Source organism: Cannabis sativa, chromosome 2, assembly GCF_029168945.1.
Source record: "Cannabis sativa cultivar Pink pepper isolate KNU-18-1 chromosome 2, ASM2916894v1, whole genome shotgun sequence".
In the NCBI taxonomy this organism is placed as follows: domain Eukaryota; kingdom Viridiplantae; phylum Streptophyta; class Magnoliopsida; order Rosales; family Cannabaceae; genus Cannabis; species Cannabis sativa.
Window position 1 is genome coordinate 90,247,079 of NC_083602.1, and position 26,895 is coordinate 90,273,973.

General features: G+C 29.3%; 2 protein-coding genes across 2 annotated transcripts; one reads left to right on the forward strand and one right to left on the reverse strand.

Moving 5' to 3' along the window:
• Positions 1-5,368: 5,368 nt before the first annotated feature.
• Positions 5,369-10,303, forward strand: LOC115719560 (cation/H(+) antiporter 18). The gene is made up of 4 exons (XM_030648654.2): positions 5,369-5,659; positions 7,388-7,674; positions 7,868-8,869; positions 8,948-10,303. Exons 2-4 carry the CDS (start codon positions 7,468-7,470, stop codon positions 10,148-10,150), a joined length of 2,412 nt encoding a protein of 803 aa, XP_030504514.2. The 5' UTR covers positions 5,369-5,659; positions 7,388-7,467; the 3' UTR covers positions 10,151-10,303.
• Positions 10,304-13,390: 3,087 nt separating this feature from the next.
• LOC115719627 (protein CNGC15b) lies at positions 13,391-18,067 on the reverse strand. The gene is made up of 8 exons (XM_030648736.2): positions 17,587-18,067; positions 17,022-17,092; positions 16,366-16,918; positions 16,084-16,296; positions 15,330-15,622; positions 15,144-15,255; positions 14,803-15,039; positions 13,391-14,347 (listed from the first exon to the last, which is right to left on the reverse strand). Exons 2-8 carry the CDS (start codon positions 17,048-17,050, stop codon positions 13,670-13,672), a joined length of 2,115 nt encoding a protein of 704 aa, XP_030504596.2. The 5' UTR covers positions 17,051-17,092; positions 17,587-18,067; the 3' UTR covers positions 13,391-13,669.
• Between the last annotated feature and the right edge of the window lie 8,828 nt (positions 18,068-26,895).

The following is a 26,895-nucleotide window of genomic DNA, read 5'->3' on the forward strand; positions in this document are numbered from 1 at the left end:
TATGTCATTTAATCAAGAGTTATAAAAAAAATCCTTTCATATATATTTTGAAATAATAATATTACATATGTATATATATATTTCACAGTGGTATAATAAGATGATCCGTACTGAGTTTTATTATAAAAGTAAAACCATATATATATATATGATAACTTTATTCTTACAATGATGATCAAGAATATTAATTATAGTAGTATATATATAAATATTGAAGAAAAGAAAGAAAGAAAAGGAAAAATGGTAACTTTAATTGGTAAATATTAATTTTTTATGTTAACTACATGCACTTTTTTGATGTGAAATCCTAGCTAACTTCTATTAATTGGTTTTTATATAATTAAAAATTTGCAATTATAAACTAAACTATACTTAATCATAATCACTCATTCTAATAAAGTCAGGCCGATTTTCAAAGTAGGGTCCATCTGCAAAATTGACTAGGCCTCACATAGTCACACACTCTATAAAATATATAAAAATGAAAATTGGGTAATAAAGCATTGTGGATTAATTAGTGGTGTCTATATAGCGCTTTGCGAATTATTAGTAATTTTTTATAATAGTTATTAAATTAAAATATATAAGATTCGATATTTAATTACTCAATAAAAGTATGATACTTTATAGGCATCAATAATACTAGTGTCACTTATGAGATGTTTGGTATTACAAAAGAAATTACGTCATAACATAAATTTTTTGTGACTAATTGTTGTTTTTAATTACAACAAAAAATTATTTGTAATTAAAACATAGTATTTAGATACAAATTGTCACATATTTAATTTTTAATCATAAAAATATTGTGACTAAAAATATATTTAGTCATAATAAATTATAATTAATTTTGTGACTAATACACTTCAATTATGAACCTTTTAAATATATAAAATAATTATTTATAATTAGTCATAATTTTTTTAGTTTTAGGATTATGACTAAAAGCAAGAGTTAAGATTAATTGAATATATATTTCAAACTTAATTAAGTATTTAAAATATTTGAGATTAACCGAAAAATAAACTTAAAAGTAAGACCAACTTAATCATGAACCTTCTACAAAAATCATATCAAACAATCAAACATAGGTTTGTATTGTGGGTGAGACTACAAGAAATATCACTTTTACTAGCACGTATAGTTCGCTATGCACTGGTAAAAGTAATTTTTACCAGCGCACATTTGTAGTGGCTAAAATCTAACTTTTACCAGCGCATTTACTCGCTGGGAAAAATCATTTTTGCCAGCGTTTTTCATTTTGTGCTGGCAAAAGTTCTAATTCCAACGTTAATTTGCCAACCCCTTTTACCAACACATTAGAAGTAAATTCCATTTTACCAGCATAATATCAAACTTTTACCAACAAAAAATAAAAATATGCTGGTAAAAGTGACATTTCTTGTAGTTAATATATATATATATAGATATGATTTTGTCCTGTGATGTACTTTCACGGAATGTATTCTGTGGTACAGTAGATGAGTCTCAGGGTACATTAAATGAGTGTCAGAGTACGTTTTTATTTTTTAACCGTAATTACCCCTAGATCAATCTCAGCCGTCAGATCAAATAACTCGCTCATCTGACGACTGTCGTACACGGATTACAATCCGTGAAAGTACAATAACAAGATAAAATCATATCTCAATATATATATATATGTGGAGAACATTGAAATGTCCCTTAATTATAAGAAGTTGAAGAAGTGGGTTGTTAATTGATTATATTTTGTGTTTTATAGTGATAACAATAACGTGTGGAGTGTGACGATGTCCTTAGTTACCCCACTTCATGTTTTGTTTTCATTGATTTTGTCTCTCTTTTCGAGTTTATCACCTCATAAATATGTCTACTACAAAACCTACCTACTTGCTTCCACCTCTTACGTGGCCTAGCCTAGTCTTTATATCATTAGCATTACTACTAGGTAACTATACGGTTAATTAACGATAATTTCTAAAAATTATTATTTTAAGTTATATGAGATTCGATACTTAATTACATTAATAGTAATATATATGACACCAAAAAATATTAGACACGGCTAACAGTGATGGACCCAGAATTTTTTCTTTTTGGGGGATTTTTATTATTAAAAAATATTTATATAAATATTATAATCACTCTTATTAGATTTATTGAATTTTGTGGAAATTTTTTTACTATTTTAGTTTATAATTATCAAATTAAAAAAATAAATTTAATTTTTAAAAGACAATATTTTTGTTAGTGGAGACTATATCACTATAGCCCCCACATTAACATAGGTCGTGTCCCTGACTAATGGTCAACAAGGTATAGCACCCTATAAATAATTAGCAGTATTCTATAATCTTTATTAAAATAAAATAATGAAAAAATGTTAAAGAGAAAGGGGAATTGATTTAAGATGAGAGAGATTCTAAAGGAGTGCCTAGTGTATATATATGTCTCTTATTAATAATTAGTACTTTATATAATTATGATATATCAAATTTGACTTACCTTACAAATATAATTTAACTTAAAATAGTTTTCGATTTTGATATTAAAAAATAATTTATATAAATTATATTTTAAGATCATGTGCTTTTAAAAACTATGTAAAATGTATCGATTGATAAAATCATAAAAAATCATTAGGGTTCACTTCACTTATATATTGATCGAAAAAAAAAAATATAAGTAATATTTATAATCAAATTTTTTTTATATAAAATATCTACAATATTTTAAGTATTTTAAATTTAAATTAAAATTAAAATTTTTTTATAATAAAATATCTATATAATTTTTATTTTTAAATATATATAATAATATTATAAAATTAATAAAGAATACAATATTAATAATTTTTAGTTTCTTAACGTAGGAAACTAAAAACCAACATTAAACTAAAAATTCTATTATATAACCACATTTTATATAGAATATATATTATATCTTTTCATTTGTTTTCATGCATGTGTGAATATGTGAACTTAATTAGATCTCAAATAATTAATTTGTTAATTAATCACATTGTAGTATCATGAGTACCGGATAATATTTCAAAATTCAAACTTGGAATTGTCCTCTCAATTCTATTGGAAAAACCCATAAAATAATATTTTTATTGCATAGATCAATATTTATATATATATAATTATATAGAATAGAATTTGTGTTTGTCTTTGTCATGAACAAATGTTGCAAAGCCCATGCCAAGAAAGCTTAAAGGTGTAGACTGTAGACTGTTTTGGCGACCATAAGCCCATCCATCATAAAGACTATAGCTACTCTTATTATATCAACATCAACAATCCCAAGATTTATGGGTCAAAAAAGAAAAAAGAAAATCCTTTTCTTCTTATCAAAGCTAAATAAAATAGTTGGAACTTGATATTTGTCCCATTTGCAAGCTTGAACTTAAATTAATTTGCATATTGTTATTACGTATCAGTAGTACTCAGTATCATGAGATAATGTGTTCTGAATAATTAGTCAATATATATCATAAATGTTATGGTTATTATTTTATTAATTTATATTTAAAATTTTTAGATAGATCAATATTTTAAACATAAGTATTACCATATCAAAATATTAATTCATGATAATTTATCGAGATGTGTAGCGCTGATATAATATCTTGTAGTGACATTGAAAAATACTATTAATATTTTTTAGTTTTTCTCACTTTATATTGTTGCTCAAACATTTAAAGCAAATCAAAAGATGAAATCTTACTATTGGTCAAATCAAAATGAGAGAGCTAAGAAAAAATACTTATGTGGAAAATGAGTTTAAACTATAATTAGCAATACCATAATCAAAAGGCATATTCAAATTCTTATTCATATTATTATACAATAAAAGTGGAATAAATTTATATTAATGGTAATATATGTTAGAAAGGTCAAGTAAATTAAGTGCTTGGTTAATTTTTGTCTTTAACAACAATATACTTTACAAATCACTAATTAATTACCATATATGCTTAAAGCACATGATATTTTGGAGCACAAGTAAAACATGTTTTTGGATTTTTCTTCTCTTTAGGGACAATGGATGAAGGCATGTTCTATATAGCTTTAAAGAAGACACTAACTTACTTGTGTGTGTTGTTTAATTTTCTTCTTTCTTGTGCTTATTTTTGGAAAATTGGGCTTGGTTCAATTGATTGTAAAGTGTACTAATGAACATGCTTTTATAATCTCTTTATGGTCAAAATGTATATGATTAAAATGAGGCTTAATTACAGGTGTACCAACCACCAATAGTGCCTTAATTTTCTCTCATATATGTATAAATACCATTTTTAATTATGTGTTTTACAAAAGTTTTCGATCCATCATTGATTTGGTATTTTACAAAGTTACTATTGGACTATCTATTTTGTTAAGTGATAAATTTGACTTTATACTTTTTAAAACGGTACAAAATAGTATACTGAACTAATTTTTTCTCAAATCAAATAAAAACTTAATTTAGAGGTATTATGATAAAACTGATTATATTTTTTGTTCGTATTACAAAAATTTTTTTAAGTTAAATATATTAAAAAAATGTTAAAAGCTAAGCTTAGAGTACAATTTTATTATAAGTTCTTTTCCATTTTAGTAAAATGTTAATGTTTTCACACCACATCCAATTCCTCCAAGTAACCAATCATCAATTCCTTCATAATTCCTAGTTGAATCTTTTTTTGATTAGTCAATTTGGCCTTTTATTAAATATCAAATGTCCATACACGTTTATCAAGAGATAAAGTGCATCTTTTATCTTTCTTTCTAAGATAAAGAACTATGAAATAAATAAGTCAAAATATGCTCATTTAGATATACAAAAAAAAAGAAAAAAAAATGGAGCCTTAGCTCAAAGGGCCTCGATCCTAGGCCCAAGTGGTCATATTTTGGGCTGCCCATTAATAAAAAGAATTTTTATAAAAATATTGGATTTGGACAAAATTTTATAATTTTACTACCATACGGAAATTTTTCACAAAAATACACAACCACTAGTTATTACTATTAAAACACTTTCAGGAAATTAGACTCTATACCCTTTTCATATTGTCCTCTTTCATTTTTATCTTTTTTTTTTAAAGCATCTACTATTTTTACCTCGTTTTTTAAATACTTTACCGATTTTACCTCTGTCACCTCAATATACTTTCTATATAACTCTTTTATGTCAAGAAGTATGTTTCAATTAAATATAAAATTGGAGGTAGATTTAGTTCATTGATAAATAAAAGAAGTATTTTTCAACATACCCCTATGAGGTAATTAGCATTAATTATATTTAAAATTTCTAAACTCAGTAATATTGTTATCTATTTTGTTAAGCTAGCAATAAAGTAGTTCATAATTTTGCTAAAACTTCTTTATTAACCGAATTTGATTGTTAATATAGCTGAATTTTCATTAAAAAAATTATATTTAAAAAGAAAGCAAAAGTAATTAGCATATATATTTTTTTGTTTTTTTTAAAATTAAAAAAAAAAAAACAAGGATTTGTGATCTCTCAAGTCATTTTCTCTGCGTATTTCTCTTCTCTCGTCTCCGGCGTTGACCTCAACTCGCCGCACATCTGACCCTAACTCGCGGAAGCCAGAGGGCAGCTCCTCCTATCTCGTGTGGAACTCAACTCGTCGCAGATCTGAACCCTAAACCACTCACGCCAGAGGCAGATTGTAAGTTTTGAATAAAATGTAGAATGTGAATTCATATATAAAGTTTTCATATCTTTTCGATTATCGACACCGACATTTCATTCGCTGCATGAGAGTATGAGATTGACAGATTATGTTACTGACATAAAGATTTGTTCAACTTATTGGACTCATTCAGTTCGATATCATTTAGCTTTAGACATCTCGAATTAGATATTTTTATTATGATTGTGAAAACAGAGGATTTCTGAGATTATGAATGGAAGATGGTTTTCATGAGCTTTGATAAGATATATTTGCGGCATTATTACTTTGTAATTAACATAATCTTAATGAAGTTTTGTCTAGTTTCATAGTTACAGATTCTTTTAGTCTTTTAAATAGAACACAAGTAAGACTCAGATTCTAAATCACTGTGTATGGACGGAAATATCTGGTGTTAGTTTCTTAGTCTTGGTTACAAATTTAAGACGCTAATGTTTTACTAATATTGGGTACTTTTATGTCGCAAATATCCCATTTGATAATATATTTACATATTTTAAGTCTAAATAGATTGTTTGATGTGTCTGATAGCAACACTTGAATAATTTAGTGTGTGACTTTTTGTATGCTTCTGTTCTGTTTCAGTATGTTTGTGAATTCGTGTGTGTACATGTCGTTTTTGTAGTTTGATAAACTATTGTGTTTATTCTGGATTTTGGGACTGTATGCTTGTATTTGCAAGTTAAAACAAATATAACTATCAAATAAAATATATATATATTTATACATATATTTTTGTGAGAGAAGGTATGTAGTGAGATAGTTCATTTACAACAATAGTATAAATAGGGGCAGGAATATCTGCTAACCAAATAGAATCATTATCCTCCCTAATAAGAGCATAATTATAAAGTGAATTTATAACTCAAATGAAAATAACTAACAATTATGATGTGATAAAATACAGATCCATGCAATTTAAGAGCACTAAGATATTTTATGCACAAAATTTTGCAACTTTGAATAGTTGCTTACCATTGGAGTGAAGGGAGTGCTTGTTTTTTTGATAGCTTCATTTTTTTTGTTTAATAAAGTAACAAAATTTAAACATTTAAATAATAAGCGGGACCAGTAGAGAGAATAAAAATTGCTAAAAAATGATGTGGATGTGAGATAAGATAAAATATATTATACTTTAGAAGTATGTGGACATTTTGGGTAATCTTTGCTGTTGGCACCATTGGAGATGTTCTTAGTGATAATATTGTTTTGTATGAATTCACTAAAAGTTGGATTAGGGAACACACACATTAAAACTGTAGAATGGTCAGAATTTAATTAATTAACTAACCAAATCTCATTTATAAAATTAAGCAAATGATAAAAGGTGGATTGCATGAGCCAAAACCTGGAAGGTTCAGGCTCACATGTGCAGATATGGGTTCCTCTTCACATATAAAGAAGTGGACTTATCATGGTGAAGTTGTTCTTTAGAAAAGTGGTTTTGATTTGAAACACAAATATTGTTGATTTTGTTTGGTCATTTAAAACTTATTGACACTAAAGAGAAAAGTGTCTCTTTGGTTTTAATAAAGAATGTGACCGATTTCAAAATTTGTCCCAGATAAAGCCCTTAAATTTTAGAATGATTTGCATTTGGGAATGTTGAATTGATTTTGTTTCTTTTAAACCTTTGTAATTAATCATCTATGTTGCATATTGTTTTGCTAATGGCCTAACAATTAAAGTATGAAACAATTGTAGGACTGAAGTCTGTCCAGATAGCCACCCTTGTGGAGAATGATCTGAAGTTGGTATAGACATAAAGAACTTGGTCTCCTAAAATGGCGACCAACATTACTAATGGGGTAGGACACATTTGTCCGGGTCCTATGAAGGCTACTTCAAATGGTGCATTCCAGGGAGATGATCCTCTTCATTTTGCCCTTCCTCTTGCTATTTTACAGATTTGTTTGGTGCTTGTTGTCACTCGACTTCTAGCATTCCTTATGAAGCCATTAAGACAACCGCGTGTGATTGCTGAGATTATTGTAAGTTTCTGGTTTTTGTTCTTGCTTGTGTGGTTCAAAGTTAGTTGAATTTTAAAGTTGTTGATAACTGATAAAGAAGCAAATATGCCTAGATTTTTGTTTTGAAGTCTTTTATTCTTAAGTTTCGTACATATTATTGTCTGCTAGAAAGGGTAATGTAACTGCTTTACCTGATATGTTCTCATATTTTCAGGGAGGAATATTACTGGGGCCATCAGCTCTAGGAAGGAACCAAATGTACATTAGCAAGATTTTTCCACCCAAAAGTCTTACTGTGTTAGAAACTCTAGCAAATCTTGGTCTTCTGTTTTTCCTCTTCCTGGCAGGCCTAGAGTTAGATCCTAAATCCATTCGTCGGACTGGGAAGAAAGCCCTGATGATTGCCATGGCAGGAATTAGCTTCCCATTTGCATTAGGAATTGGTTCCTCTTTTGTACTCCGACAAACCATATCTAAAGATGTAAATAGTGCTGCATTTCTAGTATTCATGGGAGTAGCCCTTTCAATAACTGCCTTCCCTGTCTTAGCTCGTATTCTAGCTGAGCTGAAACTCTTAACCACTGATATTGGTAGAATGGCTATGTCAGCTGCAGCAGTCAATGATGTAGCTGCATGGATTCTACTTGCTCTCGCCGTTGCTCTATCTGGAACTGGTCAATCTCCTCTTATCTCATTATGGGTCTTTCTATCTGGGTGCATTTTTGTAATTTGCTGTATTCTCATTGTCCCTCCAATCTTCAAATGGATGGCTCTGAGATGTCATGAAGGTGAGCCGGTAGATGAGGTGTACATATGTGCAACACTAGCTGCTGTCCTGGCTGCTGGATTTGTTACCGATACGATAGGAATTCATGCCATGTTCGGTGCCTTTGTCATTGGAATACTTGTCCCAAAGGATGGTCCACTCGCAGGTGCTCTCGTGGAAAAAGTAGAGGATCTTGTATCTGGTCTCTTTCTACCTCTATATTTTGTTTCAAGTGGATTAAAGACCAATATAGCCACCATTCGGGGGCTCCAATCATGGGGTCTTTTTGTTCTAGTGACGGTAACAGCTTGTTTTGGGAAGATAGTAGGCACTGTTTTGGTATCCCTTTTCTGCAAAGTTCCTTTCCGTGAAGCTGTAACGCTCGGGTTCCTGATGAACACTAAAGGGTTGGTGGAACTCATTGTTCTCAACATTGGTAAAGATAGAAATGTAAGTTGTGGATTCTGTCTTTCGAATATCGATACTATTTCTAACTAAATATTGATATTATTTTTCTTATTTTCACAGGTTTTGAATGATCAAACATTTTCGATCATGGTACTTATGGCTGTGTTTACTACATTCATCACCACACCTGTTGTCATTGCAGTGTATAAGCCAGCAAAAAGGGCAATATTAGCTAATTACAAGTATAGAACAGTTGAAAGGGAAAATCCAGACACCCAACTTAGGATCTTGGCTTGTTTCCACAGTACAAGAAACATTGCATCATTGCTAAACCTGCTTGAAGCCTCAAGAGGAACCGAAAAACGAGAAAAACTATCTGTTTACGCACTGCATCTCATGGAGCTTTCCGAGAGGTCATCAGCTATTCTAATGGTACACAAGGCACGAAGAAACGGCTTGCCTTTTTGGCACAAGGGCCATCGGTCAGACTCTAGCAATATTGTTGTGGCATTTGAGACTTATGGGCAACTAGGCCGAGTATCCATTAAGCCAATGACATCAATCTCTTCAATGTCCGATATGCATGAGGATGTCTGTTCCACAGCCGAGTCAAAAAGGGCTGCAATCATTATCCTTCCATTCCACAAGCACCAAAGATTAGATGGCTCATTAGAAGTTACAAGAAGTGACTTCCGTTGGGTTAACAAAAGGGTACTTGAGCATGCAACTTGCTCTGTTGGAATCTTTGTTGACCGGGGACTTGGTGGGAATAGCCATGTTGCTGCAAGTAACGTGTCTTGTTTCGTTACAGTTCTCTTCTTCGGCGGTCAAGATGACAGAGAGGCCCTTGCTTATGGCTCCCGGATGGCTGACCACCCCGGCATTAGTCTAATGGTCATCCGATTTCTAGTGGAACCCAACATTGCTGGACACAATACTATTGTTAACGTGGAAAGTGGCTCAAGCACCACCAATTCGAGTTCACTCGACAACGATGTCTTGACCAACTTTAAGAAGACTAAGGCTAACAACAACACCATCAAATATGAAGAGAAACCAGTTGAAAACAGTGAACAAGTTATTTCTACCATCCGCGAAATCGGTAACTGCAATCTATTTTTGGTGGGTCGGAGTCCAGTTGGTGAAATAGCCTTAGCTTTGAACAAGAGGAGTGATTGCCCTGAATTAGGACCTGTTGGTAGTCTCTTAACTTCACCAGATTTCTCTACAGCAGCATCAGTGTTGGTTGTACAACAGTACAATGGTCAGGTACCCTTGGATTTAGATTCAATATCTGGGCAAGATTTAACAGATGGAGAATGAAAATCTCTACCTATATAACTCTTAACTTTCTTAGTTTCTTACTAAATCTGGTCTAATAACACATAGCTAAACATTTTCCAGCCATGTTAACTTCTTCTGACACCACATTTTTTGCTTCTTCAAAATAATGTCATTTTCAGGTGGTTACTGGAATTATTGGCCTTGTTTTATATCACAATATCTAGTTTTATTCAAAATAGTCTAGAGAGATTCTAATAATTTTAAGTACAGAGTAAAAACAAACAAACTTTTGATTTAAATTGTTTTGAAAAGGCCAAATAATCTTTTCATATAAATTATCATCATAATAATTCAACTTTCATTACAATTAAATTTTATTGGTGGCGGCCATAGGACAATACTGGTCTTAAGGTATATAGGGTTAAGATAAAATTAAATTTTGGGGTCTTTAATAAATATTTTAATTATTATTAAAATTAAAATTTTAATATTTTAGTGTAATGGTAAACAATTTTAAAACTCGTTTAAAGGTTCTTTGTTTAAATATGTTTAAAAAAAGCCTCTTTGTTTAAAATAACACTCTCTAGTCTCTATTACTACACAAAATACTATTTTGTTGTATTTTTTTTTCTTACAATATTGGGATATTGAGGCACATGCTTGGCTCATCATACTTCAGGACCGGTCCTGACAATAATATAAAGGGTAAATGGTGGCAAAACCCCCAATACTTTCGTTTTGGTTTCATTAAACCCCCACAACCCAAATTTCTGCGGGTAAACCCCCAAAACCACTATTCTGTTAGCAATTTACCCTTTTCGTCCAAATTTAGCTGTTAAGTGCCAGGTTAGCTTGTCCACGTGGACACAATATACATGTGTCACAATTTTATTGGTCCACGTAAATAATTATATTAACAAAATTAAAAAATTAAAAATCAAATTAATTTAAAATTAAAAAAAATTAAAAAAAATTATAAATAAAAAATAAATAATTTTCTTTTTTTTTCTTTCTTTTTTTCCTTTCTTTTTCTTTTTCTTTCTTTTTTTTCTTTTCTTTCTTTTTTTTTTTGGCCGAAACGATTCTCTCTCTCTCTCTCTCTCTCTCTCTCTCTCTCTCTCTCTCTCTCTCTCTCTCTTTCTATCACTCTCTCTCGATCTCGTATACAATACCCAGAAAATAAATGAAATACCCAGAAAATTAATAGAACAAAATACCCAGAAATTGACACAATACCCATATCCATATACAAAATTGATAAAATACCCAGAAATTGATACAATACCCATATACAAAATTTTGAACAGAAAATACCCAGAAATTTCGACTCGGTCTTCTTCTCCACTGAGATTGAGTTGCAGCACCAACAACTCGGACCGTACTCGCCGCAGCAGGGAGGGTTCTTGGGTGGAACTTCGCCGGTTCTGGTGGTGAAAGACCAAGGGAACGTGAGTTTGGTAGACGGTTCTTCTTCGGTGGTGGTGGAATCGTCTCGACCTTCGTCTGGATATGGATCAACCTTCGTCTCGACTGGTTTTCTCCGTCGGACCAAATGGGTCTGGAGAGGAGCATATGGGTTTTGGGGTTGGGGTTCAGTGAGGGTGGAGTGAAGAGGCTGCCCAAGGATTTTGAAAACCCTAGATTGAAAACCCAACCAAGAGAGAAAGAGAGACGAGATCTAGAGAGAGTGATAGAACCAGAGTGATAGAGAAAGAGAGAGGGAATCGTTTCAGCCAAAAAAAAAAAAGAAAGAAAAGAAAAAAAAAGAAAGGAAAAGAAAAAGAAAGGAAAAAAAGAAAGAAAAAAAAAGAAAATTATTTATTTTTTATTTATAATTTTTTTTAATTTTAAATTAATTTTATTTTTAATTTTTTAATTTTTTTAATATAATTATTTACGTGGACCAATAAAATTGTGCCACATGTATATTGTGTCCACGTGGACAAGCTAACCTAGCACTTAACAGCTAAAATTGGACGGAAAGGGTAAATTGCTAACAGAATAGTGGTTTTGGGGGTTTACCCGCAGAAATTTGGGTTGTGGGGGTTTAATGAAACCAAAACGAAAGTATTGGGGGTTTTGCCGCCATTTACCCTAATATAAAAGGGACATTATTTTGTCTCTACCAATAAAGACATGCATATAAGTTATTTATATGACGGCCTACATTATAGTTACATTATAGTTACGGTAGGTGTCTTATTTATTTTTGAAAAATTCTAAATAATTTATAACAATGAAAACGAAAACAAAGTTCAAAAATTTAATTGCCCTCGTGTTTGTTTCTTTACAACTAGATGTTTGAATTTTGTTTCTGACATTATAAATTATTTTATTTTATTTTTTTGAAAATAGTTAAAATATCTACTATATATATTCATATAAAAAATTATAATCCTATTTTCTCTAAGTTCAAAAAAATAGAGACATCTCTACCAATAGCGATAAAAGTAATGTACGTATCATAGAATTATTCTATATATATTTTTATGTATGAAGATAGCACTGATTAGGCCCGACACTGGGCATAAGTGTGCTAGGCTTTGCCTAAAGCCCACCTAACCTAAGAGCCTATTTTTTTTTTTACATTATTTTTGTCTAAATAAAGGCTCAATTTTTTTTTTCTTTTTACGTTCCCTTAGTGTTATTATGCTCTCATGTAGTTGATACCACTAGCAACCATCTCATGTAGTTGATACCACTAGCAAGTAGCAACAATCTTTATTATGACCTTTATACTACTTGTACCACACCCATATATGACATGGATTTTTTTTTTTTTAAAAAAAAACATTAATAGTCCAAAAATAAACAAATCAAAAGAAGCCTAATTGGGGTAAGTTGAAAAATACCACTTTTATTAATCAATTAATCAAATTTACCTCTACTTTCATATTTATTTGAAACATACCTCTTTTTATGTGTATTGTACCTAAAATACCCTGACATAAGAGAGTCACATGGAAAGTATCTTGAAGTAACAGGGGCAAAATTGGTATAATGTTTAAAAAAAGAGGTAAAAATGATAGACTTTAAAAAAGAGGGTAAAAATAAAAGAGGACAATATAAAAAAGGTATAGAGTGTAATTTCCTCCCTACTAATTAACTTACAGTTAACAATAATGCATATAATTCATATATTTTCTGTCAATACCACAATTACAATATTTCTATATAATAGTTCTTCTAATATGTTACCTCAATCAAACAATCAAAACAGTTACAAGAGTATTCAGATTCTGAATTATCCTATAAGAAAGAATAAATTTACACCAAAAAAATAATAATAATACACTTTTTTAAGAACATAATTTACAAGCATTAATAACTCCTGACTATGTAAACTACAACCAAAGTTTTTCATAACAATATATAAACTTTCAGTTGTATGTAAACTATAAATGAAGAAAGTGTGTGCTGGTAATGGGCCTAGAATCAATTACTGATCCGATAGAGGACTAGCCCGGCCCATTATCTATTATAAATAAAATTTATTTATTTATATTTATCTTTCAATACTTTTTTTTTTGAGAAATTTATGTTTCAATAATTATCCATTCATTCCTCACAAACTGAAAAATCGGGCTCAGCTGGTTTTCTCAACGAGCTAACGACTCCAGAGTCCGGCCCAGAATGTTTGTTAATGGGCTTCCGAGTGTTTGCGACCAGCCTAGCCGCGTACATAGCCAAGTCCAAATTATGTTGGGCCACTGGTTCGGGCTCAGGAACTATTGGGCTTTCCAAGGCCCGAAGTTGAGCCAATTCTTTGCGCTTTTTGTATCTGCGCCAAGCGGCCTGTATAAAACATGCGGCCCATAATCTCCATTGGTGGGAATAAAACCTAAATTTATGCCTTAGTTGTTTGCTGTGGAGCCTTCTAAATTGTGAGGCAACAAATTTCAAGTCCTCAGCCACAAGGGCAAAAGCCTCAACTTCGGAGATGGCTTTGACCGTCCGAGTTGAGGACGGGAGGATGGCACCTGGACGTGGGTCTAATGCCCACGTCAGTAGTTCCTCGCCACAAAAGTCGGCCGGACCGATATGGCACGAGTTAAAGAACCCGGTCCGGCCGCCATTTGTGGTGTAGGAGTCAAGATGACCTCTAATTATAAAGAGCATTTCGTTGACCGGATCGCCTTCACGCACAAGAAATGTGCCTTCGGTGCATAATGCCGGCTTAAGCCTTTCACATATTGCATCTAGCATTCTTTCATCCATTTGATCAAACAATGGCACCTTACAATATTAAAAAAATAGGTATGGTGTTAGTTAAAAGAAAAAAAAAATATAAAATGGTATTTTTGAAAAAATTAGAGACTTTTTGTATAAACATTTTACATACCTAAACTAACTTTAGAATTTAAAAAATAACATATTTTATAGAGTCTCCCACCACTCAAAGTTAGCAGTATTGAGTTGTAGAGAATGATTTTAATACCATTTTAAACTCTTTTGTAAAAGTTACCCATCCCTAATCTTATCATAACACATCTAAGTTATTATTAAATTTTATTTTAAAATAAGAAAATCAATTCAAGATACTATTTTATAATTTATTAAAAAATACAAGGTCGAATTTATCATTTAACATAACAGATGGTCGAACCTTTAAGGTGATAAGCAGAAAATGAAAGAGTAACTAATTGGTTGAAAAAAAAAACTGTCACGTATGTAATAGAAAAGAAACTTACTCGTCTAACAAGATCAAGACAAAGATGGCGCTTGATATCTCGACGAAGATCCATAGGTAACCCTTTAAGAAGAGTTTCTTCATCAACACCTCTAGTAGCCACCCACTTATACTGATCATATTTTCGAACTGACTGCCTCAACTCCGGAGGCAGTTGTCTATGATGCATCCATTGTTCAGTGTCAGTTCTTTTGATTCTCCACTCTTCTAATCGAACCGTCGTCGATTGCAAATACGTCTAGCATTTCAAAACAAAAATGTGTCACTAAATTTTTACTCAAATCACCATCCAAAAACTCATTACTAGTACTACATTACATTAGTAACTAAAAAAAAACTCACCTGCATATTGCCAATAAGCAAAGCAAAGAGAACCAATCCAAGAGTTGCAATAATAATTGCAAAAATGATTTCTCCAACAAAAGTACTTGTTGATAAATTTTGCCCCAAGGAACTGCAACATTATTTAACATTTAAAAATTGGTTACTAGTTACTTAATCAGAAAGAATAAAAGTTTTCATTTTTACCTTAGATTTCTTAGTCCCCACCAAAGACAGTAAAAATACTTGTTGAAGAAAGTTGCAATTGTAACATTAAAAGTGACTGCATCACCATAAATACCATACTCATAAAATGTATTATCTGGGCTGCATAGTAATGTGACATTGCTTTTTTGGAACCAACTTTGCCTATTGAGGTCTTTAGACATGTCACAATCAAAGTATTCACTTTTGCAAAAGATTTTCTCTTTGTCACAAGCACTTTTCCAACATGCTTCTTCTCTTTCAATTGATAGAAGGTACCAACAAGCACCTAAAACCTTTAATTGTAACCAAACATAAAAAATAAAAAATTGAATTAGTTGAAAATGTTGAATGTCACAATTCACCAAATCTCTAATAGGGCATGTTAGAATGAACAAAGTAAGAATAATAGTTGCTCTAGTCTATGGTCAGATGAATGAACCATCATCAGGGGCTCGTATGAGAGTTGGTTTAACTGCTCTAACAATGACAAAGTATTTTTGAGATGTTAATGAACAAGACATACTTCTATTTATTGACCATATCTTTCGTTTTTCCCAAGCAGGATCTGAAGTATTTACCTTATTAGGTTATCAACCGACTCTTAGTACTGACACAGGTTCTTTATAAAAAAGAATTACTTCTACCAAAAAAGGGTTCATATTTGATTGATGTTCTTGTTTAGTGTGATTTGTCTTAAGTCAAAACAACGCAACTTAATTGAATTGAGAGAAAACCGAAAAATAGTGTTGCTTACATGGCTTGCTAACATGTAGAGAATAAGATTGTATGCAGCACCAGCCCAAGCTGTTTCAGTGACAACACCAGTAGCCTTAACGATTTGTGATGACAAAGGAAATATAAGAAACAATCGCGGGAGATACTGAAAGATTAAGATGAACCGAAGAAAGTTCTTGGTGTTTGTCATCGTTGAGCCACCAAGATTAGGAATAACAATCCAAATCAACACCTGCAAGAAACAGTCATTAAAAATTTCTCCAGAACTATTGAGATTGTTGAATTTAAAGACTTTCAGTACCTGAGGAAGAGGCAAAGCAGCTAAGAGGTCAATCCAAAAGTTTTGGCGCAAGTAACTCCTCGCGATCTTCTTAGTGTCAATAACAAGCTCTCCTCTCCCGAACACTCGAGAGGAAGGCGCTATGTAAGCTGTACGAAATCTGATGAAAATTTGAATCATGTAAAAGGCATCTGCAAATGATCTAATGATTGTGAGAGCTACTTCAAGGTGAGTTCCAATGTCAATGCATTGTTCTTTTCTCACCATTGGCAAGTAAAAGAATAAAGGGTCAACAAACAATGAAATCAAACAAGTTACTAAGAAAATCTTGTTCCAACGACGAATTATAGGACCCCGAGGATCGAGTATCTTCTTCTGAACTCTTTCATAATCCTCAGAGAAAACTCTAGACAAAACTTTGGATTTTAATGATGTTACTACTCTCCTTCCATGATCACTCTTCTTAGAACTTTGTTCTTGTATTTGAGTCCCATCAATCTTGTATTGAGCCTTAACATCTTTATCATCTCCATTAACTATAGGTAGTTTTGTTAATTCAAGATCATCTTGAAATCTACATTAATATGTTTAAGTAAAAAATCAGAAACTAATTCACAATACTAAGCACAATAATGAAATTTAAAGCAAAATAGTAATATGGGTAAAGAAGTAAGTACCTTACAGATCTTGAATTAGCATACCCCATTTGAGAAAATTTGTTTTTTCTTCAATGATTGACTGAATTGCTCTAAAACCAGAAATGGGCAATCTTTGTTAGAACATGTGAGATTAAGCATAAAATTTTAAAGCTTAGGAGTCATGTGAATATTTCTTAAGTAAAGAAGAGCAAGTAGGATTAAGTCTTTGAACCTAATTTTGGGTCAGAAGTAATAGAAGCAAAACATGTGAGATTTTTCATTTTTATATTTGATTTGAAGCTGTGAGAAAGATCTCTTGCCTTATATCAATACCCTTTTATAAATTTGTTAAAAAGATATCATTTTGGGGCAAAATTAGTTGACTTTTTTTTGTATATTATATTGAATCATTCAAACATGTTAAAACCCAGGACTCAGACCATTCAAACTAAAACACAGAAAAAATAAAAAAAAAATTAAAGTAGTCATTAGTAGAGAAAATTGAACCACATATATTAAGAAAAATTATATGACTTTGAATATTTGACTTGTTTCTTTTCTACAAGTGAAGAAGAAAATCACTAATAACAAAGAGAGGACTTACAAAGCATATTTCTCTGTAAAAAAAACAGAACATAAAAATCCAATCTTTATTGAGCCAAAAACACCAAAGTTTCTTCCTTTGATCTTTATATCTCTTCTTGTACTGATTTTTCACATCTGAAATAAAATCTGGAAAATACCCAATAAATATTTTTGGAAGAGAAACAAATATTTTCTCAAGCTAAAATGGGAAAGATTTATTTATGATATGGGTCATAACACAAAGAGCTTCTCTTTCTTGTTCTTCTCATTCTGACAGCAAATATATATATATATATATATAAATATAATTAAGAATTTGAAGAAAATGACATAAGAAGTTATTTAAGGAAAGAAATATAATATAGTGTAGAATTGTACATTAATAAAAATTGAAGCAAAATAAATAAATAAAATACATATGAATTATGATATTACATAGATAAACATTATGTATACTCCATTGATATACACAAACAAATATATATTAAAGACAGAGAGACAGAGCCATTGGAATCTGTCCTTAGAAAAAAGAACTAGAGAAGCTTAACAAAAGAGAAGAAGATGCTTCTTTTATTTTTATTAAATTATTTAATTAATGTGATTATTTTTTTATTATTATTATTATGATAATTGGAGGGTGTGAAGAGAACAAGTTTCTTTACTTTAAACAATTTAATTAATTATAAAAATATTATCTGTTATTTTTTGTTTGTAAAGATCCAAGAAATGAGTTGACTAAAGTTTGATACTTTTTCAAAAGAAATGAAAATACTCACTTATACTCATAATAATAATAATAATAATAATATCAATAAGAAGAAGAAGTACTATTATTTCATATGTCTTGTACGGTTAGTTTACATTTCAGTTACTTATTAATATCATAATTTGGCACCAAAATCCAAAATTATTTGCTTTTAAATAAAGAAGGAAACTTTATTTTAGCTTTATATTATTCCTTCATAAAAAAAATTAAAATTCTTATTTGGTATTTTTTATATATATATATTATAATTAAATATGCCATGGATGACCACATTAGTACTTAATTAATATTAGCAAAATTTTTAAAAATATATTTTTCTTTTTTGTATATTTCATTTATAATTTTATCGTCTAAAGTTTTTAATTATAAAAATATGTTTGTAAGGTTTTAAAATTATAAAAATACATTTTGCTGAAAAAATAACGAGAAATTAATCTCGCGACAACTATAAATTAACTATAAAAAAACTAGAAAAATAACATCATAACAATTATAAATAAACTATAAAACAATCAAAAAAGAATTTATTATTTTTATTGAAGAGATAAAAATATTTAAAGAGTAAAAAATAAATAAAAATTCCACATTAAATTTTTTTTTGTAATTTTTTTAAAATGTTTTGTCTATTATATAAATTTTTCTAAGGAAAGAAATTAAATTTCAATATGTAATTAATAGAAGGAATATCATTGAGATTTGAAACCAAAGAAAGCAATGGTAAAGCCAAGTCATTCCAAATGGTGACATTTTAGATAATAGTTAAGGTTTTGTTGAATATGGCCGTTATATTTTTCTCCATTGGTCTCATTTGTTGACTTTGTAAATTGCTAAAGGTCACTCTCAGTACGGCCATACTTCACTAATATAAATCTTCTCTAAAGTCTAAGCTACCAACAAAAAGTAATATGTTTAAATCTATTTTTCTAAATAAATAATCCTTCAAGCTTCCAAGGGGCCATTTATTTGTTTTTAAAATGTTAAAGGGTATTACCGTAATTTAATATTTTAAATACCATATTTTTTTTGGGTAAATACCATTTTGGACCCTGTATTTTGCAAAAGTTACAAATTGGACCCTGTGTTTTGTTAAATGACAAAATGAACCCTCTATTTTCTAAAATAGTAAAAATAGGACCCTCAGCTTAATTTTTGACAACTTTTTTTTAATACAACCAACTTGAAGACAATGCTTAATACGAACAGATACAAAAAATGTAAACAGTTTTGTCATAGCACTTTTAGATCGGATTATAATTAAATTTTATTTTGACAAAAAATCAATTCAGGGTCCTATTTGTACTATTTTAGAAAATACAGGGTCCATTTTGTCATTTAACAAAACAAAGGGTCCAATTGGTAACTTTTGTAAAACAAAGGGTCCAAAATGGTATTTACCCTATTTTTTCCTATTAAATTTCCTTACCATATTTATCTGAATTAGCTTTATTTTTTTCTTCCTATTTATGTAAATACCCCTAAAATCAATGGGTCGAAATATTTTGGGCTCAACACAAATATATAAAAGAACTCACATTGCTAAGAATCACTTGTTTCACGGAGTCAAGAATGGACCCACATTATCTGAGTCAACCCTGAAATATAGTGGGCTATAGGAAAATATATATTTTTAGGCATGTATTTAGAAGAAAAAAAATATGGTATTTTTCAAAATTAGTAAAAACAAATATAATTTTAAGAGGAGAAATTTTTTTTGGGCCCCTAGACTAGTGGGCCCTAGACACAAGCCTAGTCCGCCTATACCAGGACTGGGCCTAACATTACGTACCCTATAAGAAAGGCCCACATGTCTTTTATTACGGAATATTATTTACAATAAAGTAAGAGAGATTACAATATATCTAGACATTACGTACCCTAAGGGGCTGTTTGGATTGTGTTAATGTTAGGAAGGAAAAAGTAATGTGAAATATTATCCTATTTGTTTTGAGAGTTTAACCTTGAAATATTATTCCTTTAGTAATTTAACTATCATTGAGGAGGGTAATGTTGACACTTTTAAAAATAAAGGGCTCAAATTATCCCCTTCTATTATATTAATTTGAATAACATTTTTGAATTAATAAATAAATTATATATTAATATTATGATTTATTATGAACAAAATATTACGATATACATTTAGTCTGTAAGATCAATTTTTTTAAGTTATTAGCAATAATATATATTTATTATATATAAATTTTATACTGATAGTGTACATAAATGACATAAAAAAATAAAATTAAATGAGATGGTAATAAAATATATAGAAATATTCATTTTAATTAATAAATAATACAATAAAATTTAATATTTACTAATTAATAAATATATTTCTTTAATTAAATAATTATTTTATTTTAATTTTTTAAAATAATATATAAGATTTATGTACTCAACCAAATAGTATAATTTAATTAATGGGAATATATTTACATATTACCCTACACAACTAAAAATAATTTATACATTTTCTTACAATCATATACTCTTTCATTTTTTTTTTTTTTTGAAATAAAATTATATTCTCTTTCATAATAGTTTTTATAATTAAATTATTTTAAACAACTCGTATATATAAAGAGACTGGTAAGTGACAAACAATGGTATATATAGTTCCATTGACAAACAATGGTAAATTATTTTAAACAATGGTATATTACCCTATCAAACACTGCCTTACCCTATTAAACAATGGTATATATAAATAACAACCTATATATCATCCTTGTTAACTTAACTAAAACCTAACTCATAAAACTGACCTTTTTTCATAATTAAAATAAAAAAAAAAAAAAAACAACAACAAACAAACAAACTCATAACTCACTTTGATTATAATAATTCTTCAAATTTTTGCATGTGCCTATTACAATAATGATAGAATGACCTAAATGAAAAGTGGTTTGTGTTTATTAGTATTTCTTTCATTTTTTTATGAGGTGTTTATTATTATTCTAATGGTTGATTTTCTTGGGAAACAAATTAAGATTTGATAGTCATGATGATCTATCAAAATGACTATTGATTTATGTGTACATGTTATTTTCCCAATTAAGTTATTAAGTTACAATCAAACTATTTCAAGTGATTGATATAGAAGTCTAATAAATGTGGATTAGACTTATTGATATAAAACAAAATTAGTACAGAGTACAATTAGATACGAAAAAATATGAGTTTGGACATAATATTATAAATTAGCCCGATGCGATAAGAAAATAAATATAGATTTAAACATGACGCATCACGAAAAGCCCAAAAAACACAACGTACACGTAAGCACAAATTAGTCCAGCTCAAAAGCACAACACATTAAAATCTTATATTTTTATAATTATAATAGTAATAATAATAAATAATAAATTAATTATTTATTATAGTAAATATTTAAATTTGGTAATTCTAATGATTTTTTGTAAATATTATTAAAGTATTATATAAAAATAATTTAAGTTATAGAAAATACATATAGTTTAGTAAATATCTCATCAATTATAAAAATAAAATGTGCAAAAAATAAAATACAAATTTGAGTTCTATAAAAAAAATAAATTGGTTTGAGTAAATTATGATAAAAATTTGAGTACAGTATAACACGACTCATATTTAAAAAGCAAAAAAAAAATATGAGTTGGCAAACCTGACACAAACATATTCTACATGTACATGTAAAGAAAAAAAATTAAAATATTTAATGGTAAATATAATCTTATTATTGAAATATATATATAAACAAAAAAAACTAAAGTACGTGTAGTGTATTGCTAAAGGCCTTATGTTATGTTATGGGGACACAAGAATACTAAACTAGTATTTGATATGACATTTGATATTTAATTAAGTGATTAAATTTAATAATTTTCTTATAATATCTTAAACTAAAATATAAGAGATACAATATTATAAAATTAATATAATATATATAAAATTTTCTTATATACAATATTATATATATATATATATCTTCTAAAAAAGATATCAATATTATTATTATTATTATTCATGCATGCATGCATGCATGTATGTATTTTAATTAAATTAAAAGAAAGGACAAAATAACATAGGAGTGGGGGCTTTGAAGTTTGAAAATGTGAGACTATATCTATCTATATATAATCTATAATTATATATTTGAAAAGAAAAAGTTGTATCCACAAATTTGATCATTAATTCATTCTTTCATATTCATTTGATTGGAACCTTGTCTTGCTGTATCCAGCTATGGCCTTATATGTCATCTTAAATGACGGTGACCCTTTTTTCATAAATTTAAACATCTTTAGGGGCCTAATCTCAAACATATAAATATAATAGAGTGAAATACATCGTAAAAACAAATAATGGAGATCTCATCTAAAATACGTTTATTGTCTATTTTAATTGTATCCACTGCTAATTCATAACTATATGAATTAGGAACGTCTCAGTTAGAAAATTATAAAGTAAACTAGCACTATATCTTCTAGTAATGATCTTAATTAATTCAGTATAAAAAGAGTGTCTCGTAAAAAATGCAAAAAAAAAAAAAAAAAAAAATTATAAATTTGCAAAAATTGAAAAATGAAAGTTAAAAGTCGAGCATAAAAGACCAATCCAACGCTATCATTATAGCTAACTTGAGTACATATGATGTGAGCAGTGAATTTTTCTACAAAATAAATAAAATTGAATTAGGTTACTAAATATTAAAATATGTTAAAGTGATATTCACAAATATATTATTATTATTATTATTATTTACTATAAAAGTGTTTAAATTATTATTTTTTTAATGACAAAAACTAATATTTAAATTATTGTGTTTGTTATATTTAAGTATCCAAATTATTTTTTGATAGTGATCAAAATATTATAATTATATTACAACGGTAGCACTTAATTGTGTGTTTTTTTCCAATGAAAGTCCTTGAGTTATAAGTAAGAATGGCGCCACATAATACCATTTCTAATGCAATATCTAGATATATAGTGTCAAATTTAATAAGAAAAAAAATACTATATTTACAATGCACAATAATATTTTATGATACTTATTTGTAACACTTAATCACACAAATTGATTTTTCCGTAGTAAAATTCTTTAAATCTTTTTTCTGTTTTGATATTTACTATTTTATTAGTGAGTAAGTGTTAAATGTCATCTTGTACTACTGATATGTACAATAACATACACTGATACACATGACATATTTTTATTGGTACACATCATACATTACTTAAAATATAAAAATAATTTAAAATTAAAATTAAATATATATTTATTTTTCTTTTCTTCTTCTTCCACTTCCTTCTTTCTTCTTTCTTCCTGAAGACCTTATCACAAGGACTGAACATTTATGTCGGATTCGACCCGGACTCGATCAACCTGCCTGAACTTGACCTGGCCAACCCAGCTATGTGGTAAAACTCGTTCCTTATGGGTTGGTCGGGTCCAACCCGTTCATTTTTATCAAGTAAGTTCCTTAAGGACTTTTGTTTAATTTTATTTAATTTTACTATTTCAGTGATTGTTTATGTACTAAACTAAACTCCCCAGATTTTGATATCTACCAAATCATATCCCTCGAATTTTGACATGTACTAAATTATGCTCCTTGAACTTTCATCCATGCTAGACTTTTTTTACTAAAATTGGAAAAAAAATTCTTAAATCCAACAATCTCAATAGTTTAAAGGGTATTTTTAACGACCTTAGAAGTTCAGGGGGCAAAAATCCTAATTAGCCTATTTTATATATTGAAACTAATATGTTTTTTTTTATAGTGGTTGATTTGAACTTTAATTTCAATTTATATATATGTTTTATTATTACAATTAATTAAAATGTAATAATTGAATGTAAATAAAAAAAATATTAGTGGTCGGTTTGGATGGGTTAACCCGACCAAACTGACTAATTTTATTAGGCGGGTTACTATTTTTCTTTTTTCTTAATTAGGTGGGTTGCATATAGATTTTTGTAACCCGATCTTTATATTGGGTTGAATAAAATATAATATAAACTGACTAAATTGACCGACGTACACCCCTAGTTTGAATAGTTTAACCGCCAATAACCCAAAAAAAATTAAGTAATTAAATATAGATAATTACTAAAAGGCACCACTAGTGTCTATTAGCACTCTCCTCAGTGTCATACCTTTATTGGTGTAATTAAGTATCAAGACCATATAACTTATGAAAATTGTTTTTAAAAAATATAGCTAACTAATCGTAAGGGACCACCTATATCAAATATTAAGCACCTATTACTCAATAACAATATTCTTAAATATACTAACATAATAGTTTAATGTTTTTATCACAAATATCTCTTAATATTATTATTTTACTTTGTAGAGAAAGATAAACAAGGGCATAATTATACATTAAAACTAACAATTAATAAATAATTAAAAAAACATATATTATGTGAGCCGACAAAGCCAGCGAGATCTCGGCTCCTAAACAGCTTCATATCATTAAGGCCTTGTACCTCTCCACCGGACATCTTTCACAATAGATTTTTATATGTTTTTCTTTTAAATAAAAATAAAAACTAATAATAATAATAATTAAACATTAATCAGAATCAAATTTTAAAAATTGTCCCCTTTATCATCATGATATCTCTCTATACTTTTTTTTTCCTTCATTATATAACATGTTTAGTTTCATTTCCTTACCTTTTGGGTTTCATTATTAGTTTAACACAAATGTACATTTGATGATTAATTAATCAATTAATTAGTTTTTTTTATATGTTATGTACGTTATCATGTGACATTGGTTGACCATATAAACTAAACTAAAATGTGCTAAGAATAATGATATTCTCACTTAAAATATACAATAAAATATTAGGGATAATAATGTGACAATTTTTTTTTTTGTAACTAATCACATTAATTTTAGTTAAAATTTACTGTTGACAAAGAAAGTTACGCTAAACAGTTATTTTGTTGGGCAATCAATCAAATACTTCTACCTAACTAGACTAATGAATGTTGACGAGAAGGATTAACTTTCCACTTGTTCGGCAGATGATTATTTTTTGTGGGCCTTGTTGGCCACCTGTGACCTTGGGTTATCAGAGAATCCTACTCGTGGGACTTGTAGCCTGGTAGTCCACTAGGTGTTGCCACTATTGAGTTTGTAACCCTTTGTTAGTGATAAGTGAGAAGAATGTGAAAATGACATCAAGTCATCAAACCCCTTATGCTCCAGGTGACAGATGTGCTACAATGTTCGGGACAACACCACTACAAAAATAGATTTTTTTGATGTTTTTAAACAGTCGTTTAAAGTATTTCCGTCGGTTTCTATAATCGTCGCCTATACGATCGTTGTAAAACGGGTAAAATAGGCGACAGTTACAGACTGTCACTAATGTGGACTTCCCAACAGTTTAAAACCGTCGCCTATAACATGACGATGGTGCGGAGATGTGGGTGGAGTTTTAGAGAGTTAAGATTTTTGTTTTAGGGTGTGGGAAATGGAGAAGAAATAGGTGGGCATGTGGAAAATAGAAAAGAAGTAGGTGGACACGTGAGAAGTGTGACGAAAAGTAGGTAACGATTTTTTATTGGGCCCTTATACCCGACGGTTTAAAACCGTCGGGTATAAGGGCCTAATAAATTTACGAATTCCAATTAAAATCGTCGCCTATTCCTGTAATTATTGTTATAAACCGTACGTCGAGAATACTAATTTTTCCCGACGGTTTTAAACAGTTACTTAAATTTTTTAGCGACGATCTCCCAAAAAAAAAGTATTTTTAGGATCGTCGTGAATTCTGACTTTTATTAATAGTGCAACAAAGAATTGTATGCTGCGTTCAGAAAAGATGAATCACTTTAGATTAAAAATTTATTGATTCTCTTTCCCAATTGGTTAGACCATATAGGCACACAATGATTTACTTTACGGGCAAGATTTTTGGGTGCATATCATTAACCATGTACTAATGGTAACAACATATAATAATTAAAGAACTGTCTCAAGTTGTAACTCATCACAATCACTATCATATAATTGCTAACAAACTGTGAGCCCATGTAAGTGTGTGTTAGTAAGCAAAAGCACAACGATTGGTCCCTACAAAAAAAGGTAGCTTATTATTTTCAAATTGAACTAAGAATTATGATCATTATCTTAGGTTTTTAGAAAAATCAATGTCAACAACTCATTTCTTTGTAAACCATAATAATCAAAGTCTATACTTACTTAGATTTGGGGAAAAAAATAGGTAACCAAAGGGTCTATCTCTTCTTAGGTACGAGAGGTTGTTGATCATTTTTTATATCGTTTAGCATTTGGAAGTGTGTGTGGTTATTGGTTAAAATCGATGATCTTCTATCTCAAAATCAATCGGATAGTCTATGCATTTATATATGGTGTTATTACAATTTTTTTTATTTGTTTATTTATTTTTAACTTACTATTTTTTTTTTAATAAATCACACTAAACATAATATTTATTCAATTACTAAAATTATATCATAAAATTAAAGCTTGGTAGCTATACTAAGTGTAATATAAACACCCAAATTACTCAAATATAAATAACGTGTGGGACAA